The sequence below is a fragment of the Python bivittatus genome, unplaced genomic scaffold, assembly GCF_059951505.1.
Source record: "Python bivittatus isolate LINGU-HERP-01145 unplaced genomic scaffold, Pbiv_v1 ctg000700_np1212, whole genome shotgun sequence".
Taxonomy (NCBI): Eukaryota; Metazoa; Chordata; class Lepidosauria; order Squamata; family Pythonidae; genus Python; species Python bivittatus.
Genome location: NW_028277098.1, coordinates 98920001 through 98932982, shown reverse-complemented (window position 1 = coordinate 98932982; position 12982 = coordinate 98920001). Strand labels below are relative to the sequence as shown.

The following is a 12982-nucleotide window of genomic DNA, read 5'->3' as shown; positions in this document are numbered from 1 at the left end:
TTTCCACTGTTTGCTCCTTTTTTTATTCACAGCAACAGAAATGGCTGTGAGCCTTCAGAAACTATTCACAGCAGTCAAAGTGGCTTTAAGCTTTTAGAAACACCACCCAGGCATCAGTCAGTCCCTTGCTTAGGGACCTGATGCCAAATGATTAAAGTATCCTGGGGGTGCCCTGGTTATATCTGGAGCAAACATTTTGGACCATGTTCATGTCATTGTTTAGGCACAAGATTGGCACGTCTTACTTCCTAAAAAAAAAAAAAAAGTTTGAAGAAAGATTTTAGGTGCTCTCTGAGTTGGTTGTTGGCTTGTAGATGTTTCATTACCAAACTAGGTAACATCATCAGTGCAAGTATTGATGATGTTACCTAGTCAGGTAATGAAACGTCTGCAAACAAACAACCAAGCTCAGAGAGCACCAAGGACTCCACAATTCAACCCTGAGCTACAGATATACTCTTCTATTGAAGAGATTTTAGAAATCCATGATAGCCCAGTCAGGGTCAGAGTCCCTGCAGATGGCATGGGAATAGCCTTGACTGTCCCACCCTCTTCCTAACCCTCATATCAGCATCATCCCTCCATGGATACCTAAACAGGGAAGATGGCGGTCACAGATCACAATCAAAACCCATGGACATACAAAAGAGATGGGCCTTCACAATGCCACAACCACCATCTCCACATGATCCCCCCATTTGTTCCCCTGGCCAATTCTCCATCTCCTTCATCCTCATCAAGGAGAGCACTCTTGATTGTTCACAGTTAAATGTTTTATTTGCACCATTTGTTTATGCAAATGAAAACTGACAGCCAAGCCTTGTTAGGCTGTTTATTACACAGCAGTAATTTTTAATTTGAGGCCTTGGGAGGGCTGAAGAACAGTCTCTAATGGATGCGCTCCCAACATTCAAAGCGGGAGAATGCAACGTTCTTGTCACATTGGGGGGTGACTTTGGCACAGAAAATGGGAGGACGAGATGGAGTGGGGTGGATTAAGTAAGCCAACTGCTAGTTAATTCAGCTGTGAACAAAACTCGGAATGTCAGGAGAATTTAAATCAAGCAGCTGGAAGGCCCCTAAAGAAAAAAAAAAAATACAACGGGGGAAAAAAGCAGAAGAGATCTATGAAACCACAGCTGGGAGCTAGAGGAACAAACGTGCAAGCTACAGAGCCATGTGCAAGGAGCATGCCTTGACACGGAACACATCCTGTGCTGGTTGTTGTTATTTTTAAAATCCAGTTCAAAAATAGTAGGAAATCCTTTCTTCTTTTATCAACCGATCCCTGTTTGCTGCTTCTTAGCAGACTTCTAAGACTTCTCCAACCTTCAGAATGAAATGACAAAAGGAAGGACAAAGCCTTAGCCAGATTTAGTTGCATCCTCCTCCTCACGTGTGCATGCACACACACACACATCAATCACACATTTTGAGATGGTATGTTGTTGTTTAGTCGTTAAGTCGTGTCCGACTCTTCGTGACCCCATGAACCATATTGCGCCAGGCCTTCCTGTCCTTCACTGCCTCCCTGAGTTTGCTCAGTTTCATGCTCATTGCTTCAGTGATGCTATCTAACCATCTCATCCTCTGCCGTCCTCTTCTCCTTTTGCCTTCAATCTTTCCCAGCATCAGGGTCTTCTCCAAAGAGATCTCTCTTCGCATTAGGTGGCCAAAATATCTGAGCTTGAGCTTCATTATCGATCCTTCCAATGAGCAATCAGGGTTGATTTCCTTTAAGATTGACTGGTTTGAGCTCCTAGCAGTCCAGGGGACTCTCAAGAGTCTTCTCCAGCACCACAGTTCAAAGGCATCAATTCTTCGGCGCTCGGCCTTTTTTATGGTCCAGCTCTCACAGCCATACATTACTACTGGAAAAACCATAGCTTTGACTATGCGGATCTTTGTCGGCAAGGTGACGTCTCTGCTTTTTAATATGCTATCTAGGCTTGCCATAGCTTTCCTCCCAAGGAGCAAGCGTCTTTTAATTTCATGGCTGCAGTCTCCGTCTGCGGTGATCTTGGAGCCCAAATAAATGAAGTCTGTTACTGCTTCCATTTCTACCCCTTCTATTTGCCAGGAATTGATGGGTCCAGATGCCATGATCTTAGTTTTTTTAATGTTGAGTTTCAAGCCAGCTTTTGCACTCTCCTCTTTCACCCTCATCAAGAGGCTCTTTAGTTCTTCTTCACTTTCTGCCATTAGGGTGGTATCGTCCACATATCTGAGGTTGTTGATGATTCTCCCTGCAATCTTAATTCTGGCTTGTGATTCTTCCAGCCTGGCATTTCTCATGATGTACTCTGCATATAGGTTAAATAAGCAGGGTGACAGTATACAGCCTTGTCGTACACCTTTCCCTATTTTGAACCAATCGGTTGTTCCATGACCGGTTCTAACTGTTGCTTCTTGGCCCGCATACAGATTTCTCAGGAGACAGGAAAGGTGGTCTGGTATTCCCATCTCTTTAAGAATTTGCCACAGTTTGTTGTGATCCACACAATCAAAGGCTTTTGCATAGTCAATGAAGCAGAAGTAGATATTTTTCTGGAACTCTCGTGCTTTCTCCATGATCCAGCGAATGTTGGCGATTTGATCTCTAGTTCCTCTGCCTCTTCGAAACCCAGCTTGTACATCCGGTAGTTCTCGGTTCATATATTGCTGAAGCCTAGCTTGTAGGATTTTGAGCATAACCTTGCTAGCATGTGAAATGAGTGCAATTGTGCGATAGTTTGAGCATTCTTTGGCGTTGCCCTTCTTTGGAATTGGATTGAGATGGTATCCCTTTGTGTAAACAGGGCAAATCTTCAGTTCGGTACTATGAGCAGCTTCACCCAAGCAAATCTTTGTCCAAGGGAAAGATGTCAACAACGGTTGCTCACCAGTAGGCCCGGCCTCCCAAACTGAAAACCTTGTGAGTTGAACTTCAACACTTCAGGAGGGGACCTGGTTGAGAAAAGAAACAGGAGGCAATGCAAGCTTTCCCCCTGGAATTATGGCCTGCCCCTTCCTGTTGCACTTTAAGAGCTGTATCTTCATAAATTAAGCTTAGCTTCTTTAGTGGGACATCTCTTCAGCAGATGTTGACATGACTGTCTGCTCTGCTTTGGTATCCACTCAATTGTCTTTTAAAAAGTATCTATGTCCTGACTTCATTTTTATGTTATGGGAACTTTTAATTTAGACTTTTTCCAACTTGGGGGATAATGTTACTGCCTTCGCTGGACGCACTTTTCTGAGAACATATAATGTACAGTATCAGGGTGGACACCTGCGTATTCAAAAAATGTGACTAGCAACTTGTTCATTAGGTTGCTGGTCAGGCATGTCCGTGGGGATCAAGCCCTTACTACGTGTCTGCACGTATGATGCATGTGAAAAAAGAGGCGGAGCTTAATCTGCACCATTTTGCCTTTTTTGATACACACACACACACAAACGCCAGAGGCCACATGGATGCCTCTAATGTTATGGCTACAATCAATTATTCCTTTAATTTTTTTTTCTTGCTTTTTTGCTCCTGAGCTTTTTCTGCCCCAGGGCAAAATTAAGTCATAAACAGGGAAAGGACAACTAAAAGATAGAAAATCTCCCCTTCCCGTCTTCCCATCTCTCTTCCCTTCTGCATCTTCAAGGAGCCAAGCTGAAATAAGATCTTTTGAAATAACACACATTCAAATATGCTTCCTTGAATCTATTTTTTTAAAATCTTGTTCTGACATATCAAATAAATATTCCTATTATCCACCTCCACTTTCTACTATCTAAGCATATCACCTCTGACATCTGAGCTGTTTGGCGTTTTGAAATATACATAAAGACTCGACATAGACCTCAAGGGAATTGCAAGCTGGCTTTTATTGGCATGTTTTCGCAGATATCTCCAAACATACAAGCCAGATCCTATGTTCTGAGCACTCAACAATCTTCGCCACAGTCTTGGGCTGAAGCAAAGAATCAACAATGCAAGTGGCATTCAGAATTCCTAATCATCATCTTCTTCTTCATGATTAGCTATCAGATCTTGCGTCTGGAATTATTCCTTCCTACAACTCTTCCACTTTCAACGTAATGCTTCCATTATACGGGGAAGAGTAAGGGGATCTCAATGAAATGCATATATCCCACCCCCAGATTCCACCAATTTCAATTAAATCATTCCTCTCATAGCTTTTTGATCCCACACACAACAACACAGCTTCTGCATCATGTAAGCCACTGCAAATCATTTGGAGTGCAGAGGGATAGGAAGGAAGGAAGGAAGGAAGGAAGGAAGGAAGGAAGGAAGGAAGGAAGGAAGGAAGGAAGGAAGGAAGGAAGGAAGGAAGGAAGGCAGGCAGGCAGGCAGGCAGGCAGACACTGTTCCAGCTGTTCTACCCAGCATCATTCAGAACTACCTAAACATTAATTGGATTATAACAAGAGAAACAGAATAACACCGTAACAAAGTAAAAAGGTAAGTGAGGCTAATCATTGTACAGGCCATTCAGAAGCTAATTCATTCTGGACAAGTTCATCTCATGCTTTGGACCAGGACCTGGGAAAGAATCAAGTTTTCAGGGTCTTATGGAAGGTCAGTTGGGTTGGGGCCATCCAAAACCTCCACAATGTTCCACAGGGCAGGCACTTAGTTAAGTCTGTTTGGTTACTTTACTATTCCACATCTAGTGAGAACCCAAAAAATTAGTTAAGTCAGTAACCAAGTTAATGGTGTTGTTGGAACACAGGCAATGATGCTTGAATCATAGAATGGTAGAATTGGAAGGAACCACATGGATCATCTAGTCCAACCCTCTCAATGTCTAGGAAAACCAATTAAACCATTTGTCGGGGGGACTGTGCAGCTTCTTCTTAGAAACCTCTAGAGATGGAGAATCCAAAACCTCCATACATTCTGAAGGGCTGTGAAAAAATGTTGAGATATGGCTTAGTAAACAAGGAGGTTTAGCAGTGCAGAAGCTGGAAGTGGGAAAGTTAATCATGTAACTTTCCTCATTAGTTGTCACTTTTTTGGCAAAGCCTAAGTGTCCCTTGGTCATAAGTGACCTCAGGCCCCTTGGTCTGGTGAACAACTGTAGAAACCAGGCACATCCCCAGAAATATATTCACATGGGCAAGGGACACAAGATGTGAACACAGCCATGAGACTAAGAGCTCCCCTTGTGAGTAATGGACATCTGGTGGGGCATGGATAAATCATGACAAAAGAGCATACTACTTGCTCTTTAACTTGAGATAAATGAGCTGCTCCATCAAGCAAGAGTATTGATGGTCTTCTGCTGTAAACTGAGAGCAGTGGTGGTTTGTAGCCTCTTCTCCAGAAGATCACTCTGGTAGCATCCTTTTCTGGACATTCCAATCAATGTTATGTTAAATATCTTCTCTGTGATCAAATTCCAAAGTGACTCTAGCGGTGGCCAACCTTTTAACTGGCGTTGTTAGGATAAGGAAGCAATTTGATTTTAATCTAAGTAAGGATGTTAAGGATTATGATTAAGGAAGCTGTACCCTCCTGGACATCTCAAAGTAATATTTTTATCTTGTTATGGTCCATAGACTGTTTAAAGCAGTGTTGTCCAAACTTGGCCACTTTAAGATGAGTGGGCTTCAACTCCCAGAATTCCCCAGCCAACATGGCTGGCTGGGGAATTCTGGGAGTTGAAGTCCACTCATCTTAAAGTGGCCAAGTTTGGACAACACTGCTTTAAAGTATATTGAACTGAACTCTGATAGTGAAGGACAAAGGAGAAAATGCTGTATTTCAGAATGGGTGTTGTCTCATGCCTTCATGCTAGAAACTGTAAGTGCAAATCCATTGTAGTGCAAAAGTTCCTGGTTAGCGTGCAAGGGGTGGGCAAATGCAGTAAACTGGTGAGCACAATCATATAATAAACAACTCAAATTTCTATAGGGAACGCCTGGGTGAAGAAGCAGATGTCTGCTCACTCTACAGGGTGAAAAAGTGACCTCAACTATAAATGCAAAGTAATTTCTTCCCCATCTTCTGTAACTTCTTGGTTTTTTTCCCCTGAATATTGGTTGAAAGGAGGGGTGGGGGTGGGGACAAGGGAACAAGTGCTTTCTTGTGGCTGTCTCATTTTTATGCTTTGAAAAGGAAGGAAGGAAGGAAGGAAGGAAGGAAGGAAGGAAGGAAGGAAGGAAGGAAGGAAGGAAGGAAGGAAGGAAGGGAGGAAGGAAAGGAGGAAGGGAGGGAGGGAGGGGAGGGGAGGGGAAGGGGAGGGGGAGGGGGAGGGGGGAGAGAGAGAGAGAGCTGTTAACATCCATCCAGAGAAGTTAGCAATATATATATGGCACTATTGTATTTTCTGCAACCTCTTCTTTTCACTGATCCTTCCTTCCTTCCTTCCTTCCTTCCTTCCTTCCTTCCTTCCTTCCTTCCTTCCTTCCTTCCTTCCTTCCCTCCCTCCCTCCCTCCCTCCCTCCTTCCTTCCTTCCTTCCTTCCTTCCTTCCTTCCTTCCTTCCTTCCTTCCTTCCTTCCTTCCTTCCTTCCTTCCTTCCTTCCTTCCTCTGCATGATATGCAAATTGCCAAGGCATGCATGAAAGCCAGCAGAACATTTGCCAATTTCCCTGGAAAAACTGACAAAATAAAAGAAAACCATGCTAGATTTCATTTCAAGGGGGGAAAAAAATCACACACCCAGCCACCCGGCAATCAAAAATATTAATTCTATTGTGAGGCGTGCATCGGAAGGCATTAACTCTGGTGAACACCAGGAATGGCATATTTGAAAGGCTCGTAAATGTAATGAAGTCCTTTTGACACCTGCTCCTCTCCACACTTTAAATGTAAGCCATTGGTCCAGAGGGAATCGAGGCTTTAAAAATAGAAATTATAGTAATTGTCTTCTTGGGTTATTGGAAAGGTTGTAATAAACGTGGGGCTCGTAAGGGGTGGTGCGGCAGGACCGGGGCTGACAGGATGCATAAATTACCCCTGTATTTTTATTTCTTTCCCCTTCCCCCTCCAATGGCCCCACAAGCAAATTCACAGAGGGTGAATCATGGTGGGTTAGTGCTAGATTACCATACAAGAGAGAATAATACGCATGGAAATTCCATCTGAGCCATTCGATTTGTGGACCACTTCAGGGCACTTTGTCACCCTTCAGCATTTTAAACAAAACAATGGAGGGTGATGCATGGCGTCTATCAACCTTCCCTTGTGATGCTCTGGAGGAAAATGTGATGTGTCGCCCTGGCGTAAGGAAAAGAGGTTTGTGGGTATGCGGAAAGCCTTTTGCAAGCACCCAGAACGTCGATAGCCCCTCAGCACAAGATCAAAAATCATGGCTCTCCATCAAGAATCTTGGAAATAGCTAGGAGAGAGGAGGTTGTCCTGTCAGAGACTTCTACCCTCCTGGGGTCATTTGGAAGAGGGGATTAAGGTAATTTAACTTTGTGCTGGAGCTAGAATGAGAGCCACGCATTTAAGAAGGCCCTTCATTTTATGCCCGTTTTGTTGTGTAGCAACACATTCTGTGGCTGGCAATCAAAACTTACTCAGGGCTGTGTGCCAGTGGAAAACCACCCGCACTTTGTTTTCAGGGGACTCTGTGCCAGCCAAGAGGGCAATTGATGCATGCCATTTCATGCAGCTTGTAGTCCAGTTCACCTCCACCTCCTCTTCTTCCTCCTTTTCATTCTGCAACACCTTTTTCTGCTCCATCTCTTCGTACAAGAGAGTTTGTCAGAATATAAGAAATTGGTCAGGGATTTGTATGGAAAGCTGAACACAGATTGTGGAGAGGAACTGGTCTTCCTTGACTATTTATTTTTGTGACTTCTTTTTGCACAGAAAATTGAATTGTCCTCATCATCTCCATAACTCATTAGGGTTCTCAACTGTGTGTTACATTTGTGTCATGGAAATATCAGTAGAATTACAGAGTCATAAAATGGAAGGGTTGGAAGGTATCTTGGAGATAATCTAGTCCAACCTCTTGCCCAAGATAAGAATCTACTTCTAACACATCCCCAACTGATGGCTATCCAGTTATCTCTTCTGCAAGTTAACCATACCCAGATCCCTTAATCACTCCTCATAGGGATAGTTCCAGACCCCTCATCAACTTGGTAGTTGTCTTGTGAACTTGCTCCATTTTGTCATTGTCTTTTTTTGAACTGGGGTGCCCAGAAGAGGACACAGTAGTATTCCAAATGGGATCTGACCAAGGTGATGACTTCCAGGGTCAGGACTCTGTGCTCCTGTTAATCCATCTCAAGATAGCCTTTCCCTTTTTAGCCTCTGCATAATACTGCTAGCTCATGTTTAACCTGTGGTCAACAAGGACATCTTGTTCATAGCTGTGGCTGTCCTATGGAACAGGGTCTCCCCTGAGGTTCATATGGCCCAACCTGATGCGCTTTCGTACAGCTGTAAATACTTTACTCTTCCAGCAACCCCTAGGTAGGGTGCAGTGATCTAGTCCCTGCTAGTTTATTCCTGATTTTTATGACTGTTTTGAATTGTTATCCTTCCCAGTGTATAGCTTTGTGTCCCTATTTGTTTTGTATTACTTCTCTAATTATTTTAATGCTAACATGAAAGCCACCTGGAGTTATTTCAGTAATTGAGGCAGCATACATATTGACAAATGAAATAAAAAAATAAAAATATATACTCTCTCCCCCATCCTATGCTTGTGTCCTCATTCTTTCTCCCCGGTGCACAATTTTATATTCTTCCTGTTGAATTTCATCCTATTCATTTCAGCCCACTGCTCAAGCCTGTTTAGTTCTTTCTGAATCTCCTCTCCTTTATTTAAAGTATTAGCCACCCCTCCCAGCTTTGTGTCATCTGCAGACTTGACAACTGCACCCTCAACTCCCTCCTCCAAGTCACTGATATTTTCCTCCAAGCTGAAGTGAAGCTTTGGGAACAATCATTCAGCCAACTGTGAATCCATCTAACAGTAGTATTATCTAGCCCATATTTTACCATTTGACTAAGGAGAATATCATGAGAGATTCTACTGAAGGCTTTACTGAAATCTGGATAAACTATGTCTAAGGCATTCCCCTGATCTACTAACCTAGAAACTGTCAAAGGAGGTAAGGTTAGCTTTAGTTTGTCTGTGTACTGTACACATGTAAAAAATTGGTTAGTCCACTAACTAAGGTTAAGTGTGTTGTGGCTGGAAGTATTTCTAAGATGTGGCCTTGAGAGTCTCCAGCTTTTGAATATCAAGAGGATCCAACTCTTCATCAGCTCACCTCTCCACCCACACAATTCCATCCTGAGTTCCATTTCCAGACCACCTGAAATTCTGACCTAATATTGAGATCCGGCTTTGATTTAGAGTTCTGGGAGCAGATGTACAATTAAGTCAATCATCTTCTCCATTAAAAGCTATGCATGCGTGATTTAGTTCCTTACAAAATCAAGGTGACTGCTTGTCTGAATTGGGGGGGGGGGGGCAGGGTGGAGATCTTGGGTGAACACAACAAGCTGCCCAAGTTCCAGGAAAATCAGAGGAAATTATTAGTGTGTGTGTGAAAGAGAGGTTACCAGTTCAGCTCTCCACCTTCAGATTCTGGAGGGGAGACCAATGATTGCCTTTTATAGCAAAGACTTGTGACTAACACACTGAAGTGGAGTATGTTTTATGAAAACTTAAACACTAATAAATTAGTTAGTTTTAAGTGCCAGAAGAGTCTGCATTCTTATTATGGTTTAAGCCACATGTTTTCTCTGGGCTGCTGTGGATCAAATGCAACACTTCCTTTGTTTATCTCTGTATTACATGTGAACATTCCTGTGGGCATGAACATAGAGTATATGCGGGTGCTCCACTGAAGATTATGACAAACATCTAAAATAAATCAACAGTAACAAGCAAGCCATGAACTACTGTAGTCTTTTGATGCTGTGTAAATATTCCCATGAGAATCAAAATTATATCTTCAAATATTTCAAATTTTGCCAACTTTTTAGAAAAGTTTAAAATTCAAATTTGATTTTGGCTTGCAAAAAAAAAAAAAAAAACAGAAAACCCATGATCAAATTTTATAAAATGGATGCTTTTCTTAGGTTTGTCAGCATTGCTAGATTATTTTCCTTTGCAAGCATGAAAAGGTGAACTTTGATAAGCGATCAAATTGTGAAAGACAAAACAGGATGACACGGCTCCTATCAAATACAAGCAGATATCGAACGTTGAAATCAAATATCAAAATTAAACACGAAGTGTTAAAATTAGATCTCAGGTGGCCCAGGCACAAATCAAATATTTGATGAGCATTCTGCAAATATCTACATATTTGGAGAATAAATTTATTCCAGCTATCGCTGACACCCATATGTTGGGGAGAGGGGGGGTTGGTATAAGATGTCCTTGCTATGGGGAATAAATTATCCTTTCAGTTCTGTGATAGATCTATCTATACTTCAACTGGGAAATCTTTGTTACAAGTCACGAAGAATGCTCCAATCATTTCAAACTGAGATGTCAGGTTCTATAGAAATTATCCAGAGTATTTTGCTCCAGACAAAATTGGACTCATCTATCCCTTTTTGTATTCCATTTGTATAATCCACCCCATTTGTATTAATAAATCTACTCCCACTATTTGGATTACTACTAATATTAATTCCTTACTATTTTATGTTTATGTCCAAAAACTAGAAAGGGTGTTTGAATAGATTTGTCTTTTTGGGGAAAAAAAAAAAGATTTCTGCTGCCTTCGTTAGCAGCTTGCTACTTGTGAACTGTAATATCGGTTTGCAATATTTTTGTCTGTATTTGCAAACATGGGAGCTTAGCAACCAGTTGTGAGTTTAGGAGTCATGATTTGGAAAGAAAATAGCTAGAAACGTGCTGGGGCACTGCTTCCTAACCTGAGCAAATTCCAGATGTCAGGGTATAAAGATAAAGAGATGTTTTATTGTAAACCACTCAGAGTCACTTCCTCGTGAAATGGGCAGTGTCTAAATGTGAAATATAAATAAATAAATAAATAAATAAATAAATAAATAAATAAATAAATAATTGTTTACTCCCAGAATTCTTAGCAATACCCAAGCTGGCTAGGGCATTCTGGGAGTTGAAGTTCACATCTTTGGAAGTTGCCCAGGTTGGGAAGCATTGTGCTAAAGTCCAAAATTAGTGAAGAGGAAGGCAGTGTGTTATTGAGACAAAAGAGATAAACCGTTTTGTCTTTCTGAAGGCCAAACAGCTTGGCTCAACTTTGATCCAAAAGTCAGCTGTGAACAGGAAATGAGACCAAAGAATTCTTCATCACCACCTAAAATCCATCTTCGTTGTCCAAACTCAATGAGCCAAAACAACTCAGCACCAAGGCCAGTCTTCTTCTGTCATTCCCTAGATCTGAATCACAAATGAAGAGGAGATAGGACAACTTTCTATTCACCTCATCAGGTCCATGTTCACACAGCAATCAGCCCACATTTTCTGCCAGCTTTATCTTGCCCCTCTTCCCCAAAAGAACGGTGGTGTTGGGTGACAAAGCAGTTGGTGAAAAAAGATACTCTTGATGGCTTCCATATCTCACCATTTCCATTCCCCAAGTAACAACCAAACCATGGCTTTCTTCTTGCTTATCAGCCACACATTGAGATAATCTCTCAGAAGGTGACCACTTAGACCTTTCCCACTTTCTTTGTGTATTCCAACTTACAGAAGCACGTTAACTTTGACTCTAAAATGTCTTTACTAAACAAAATGTTAAATTCTATTGTTGTTGGATTCCAGATGAGTTTAGAGAATGATGATAAACGAGCACGTACACGTTCCAAGGCGATTAGAGGTAAGCATTTTTGTTATATTTCCCCATGTGGAACTAGGTGTGCAGATGGTTCAACCAGGCAGTGTGGTTGATCTGAATGGAGTCATTGCTGAGGATAAGATCTCTCATGATTTTGTGTGTAGTTTCTGCACTCCCACATACCCCTTCCAATTATTCTCAACAGAATGCTTTGCCGAATGACTCACGTGGCCATTCAACCCAGCAACAAACTTTCCAGTTGGTATCCTAATTCCTCCCTCGCCCCTTTTCCTTCTTTAAAAACCAGCCATACAAGCCTGGCTTCCTAGAGAGCTTCAGATTGCTTTGATCCCAGCCAGAGACTTTGAAGTCATGCATCTGGGGAGGGAGGGGTAGCACTGCATATGGCATCGAAGCCAATAAGGCTGACTGGCAGTGGGGATTGGAGGACAAATGACTTGTTAATTTTGAGCTTGATGTCTATTTATTTTCTGGCTTTGAAAGCTAACTGCTGCCGTGTTTTTCACTTGGCAGGAAAGAAAGAAAGAAAGAAAGAAAGAAAGAAAGAAAGAAAGAAAGAAAGAAAGAAAGAAAGAAAGAAAGAAAGAAAGAAAGAAAGGAGGGAGGGAGGGAGGGAGGGAGGGAGGGAGGGAGGGAGGGAGGGAGGGAGGAAGGAAGGAAGGAAGGAAGGAAGGAAGGAAGGAAGGAAGGAAGGAAGGAAGGAAGGAAGGAAGGAAGGAAGGAAGGAAGGAAAGGGGAAGGCAGGCAGGCAGACAGGAAGGAAGGAAGGGGGAAGGAAGGCAGGAAGGCAGGAAGGCAGGAAGGCAGGAAAGCAGAAAGATGTATGAGTGGGTGTCAAATGATTGCCTTGAACATGAAATCCAAATGAAGACATTTATGTGGGCTTGTCTTGACGCTGAGTTAATTTTTACGTGGATAGGTGAGGATGGGAGGAAAGGCAGATTAAACAAAATGTGGTTGTTCATTTGTATGGCCAATTGCTAGTGACTTGATTTATTACCCTGCAAAGCGAAACAGTGATCCACTCTGGCTGTGATCAGACAACACAGTTAACCAGGTCAGTTCAAGATGAGCCGATGCATTTGCCCGACATGCTTTTGTGGGAGTTTAGCATCTTATGTAAACACAGCCCTTTTATGATTCAGTGTTTTATGACTCTGTGTGGATGAGTTAATTAAGTAACTGGGTTTAGAGTGTTGTATAAATGCATCCTT

At 42.2% G+C, this 12982-nt stretch overlaps 1 protein-coding gene across 1 annotated transcript in view; it reads left to right on the top strand.

Annotated features, from left to right (window-relative positions):
* Positions 1-11734: 11734 nt before the first annotated feature.
* Positions 11735-12982, top strand: part of MYT1 (myelin transcription factor 1) — an 84772-nt gene continuing 83524 nt past the window's right edge. The window contains exon 1 of the mRNA XM_088153274.1: positions 11735-11789. Coding sequence (XP_088009400.1) covers positions 11735-11789 — 55 coding nt within the window. The remainder of the gene's footprint in view (positions 11790-12982) is intronic.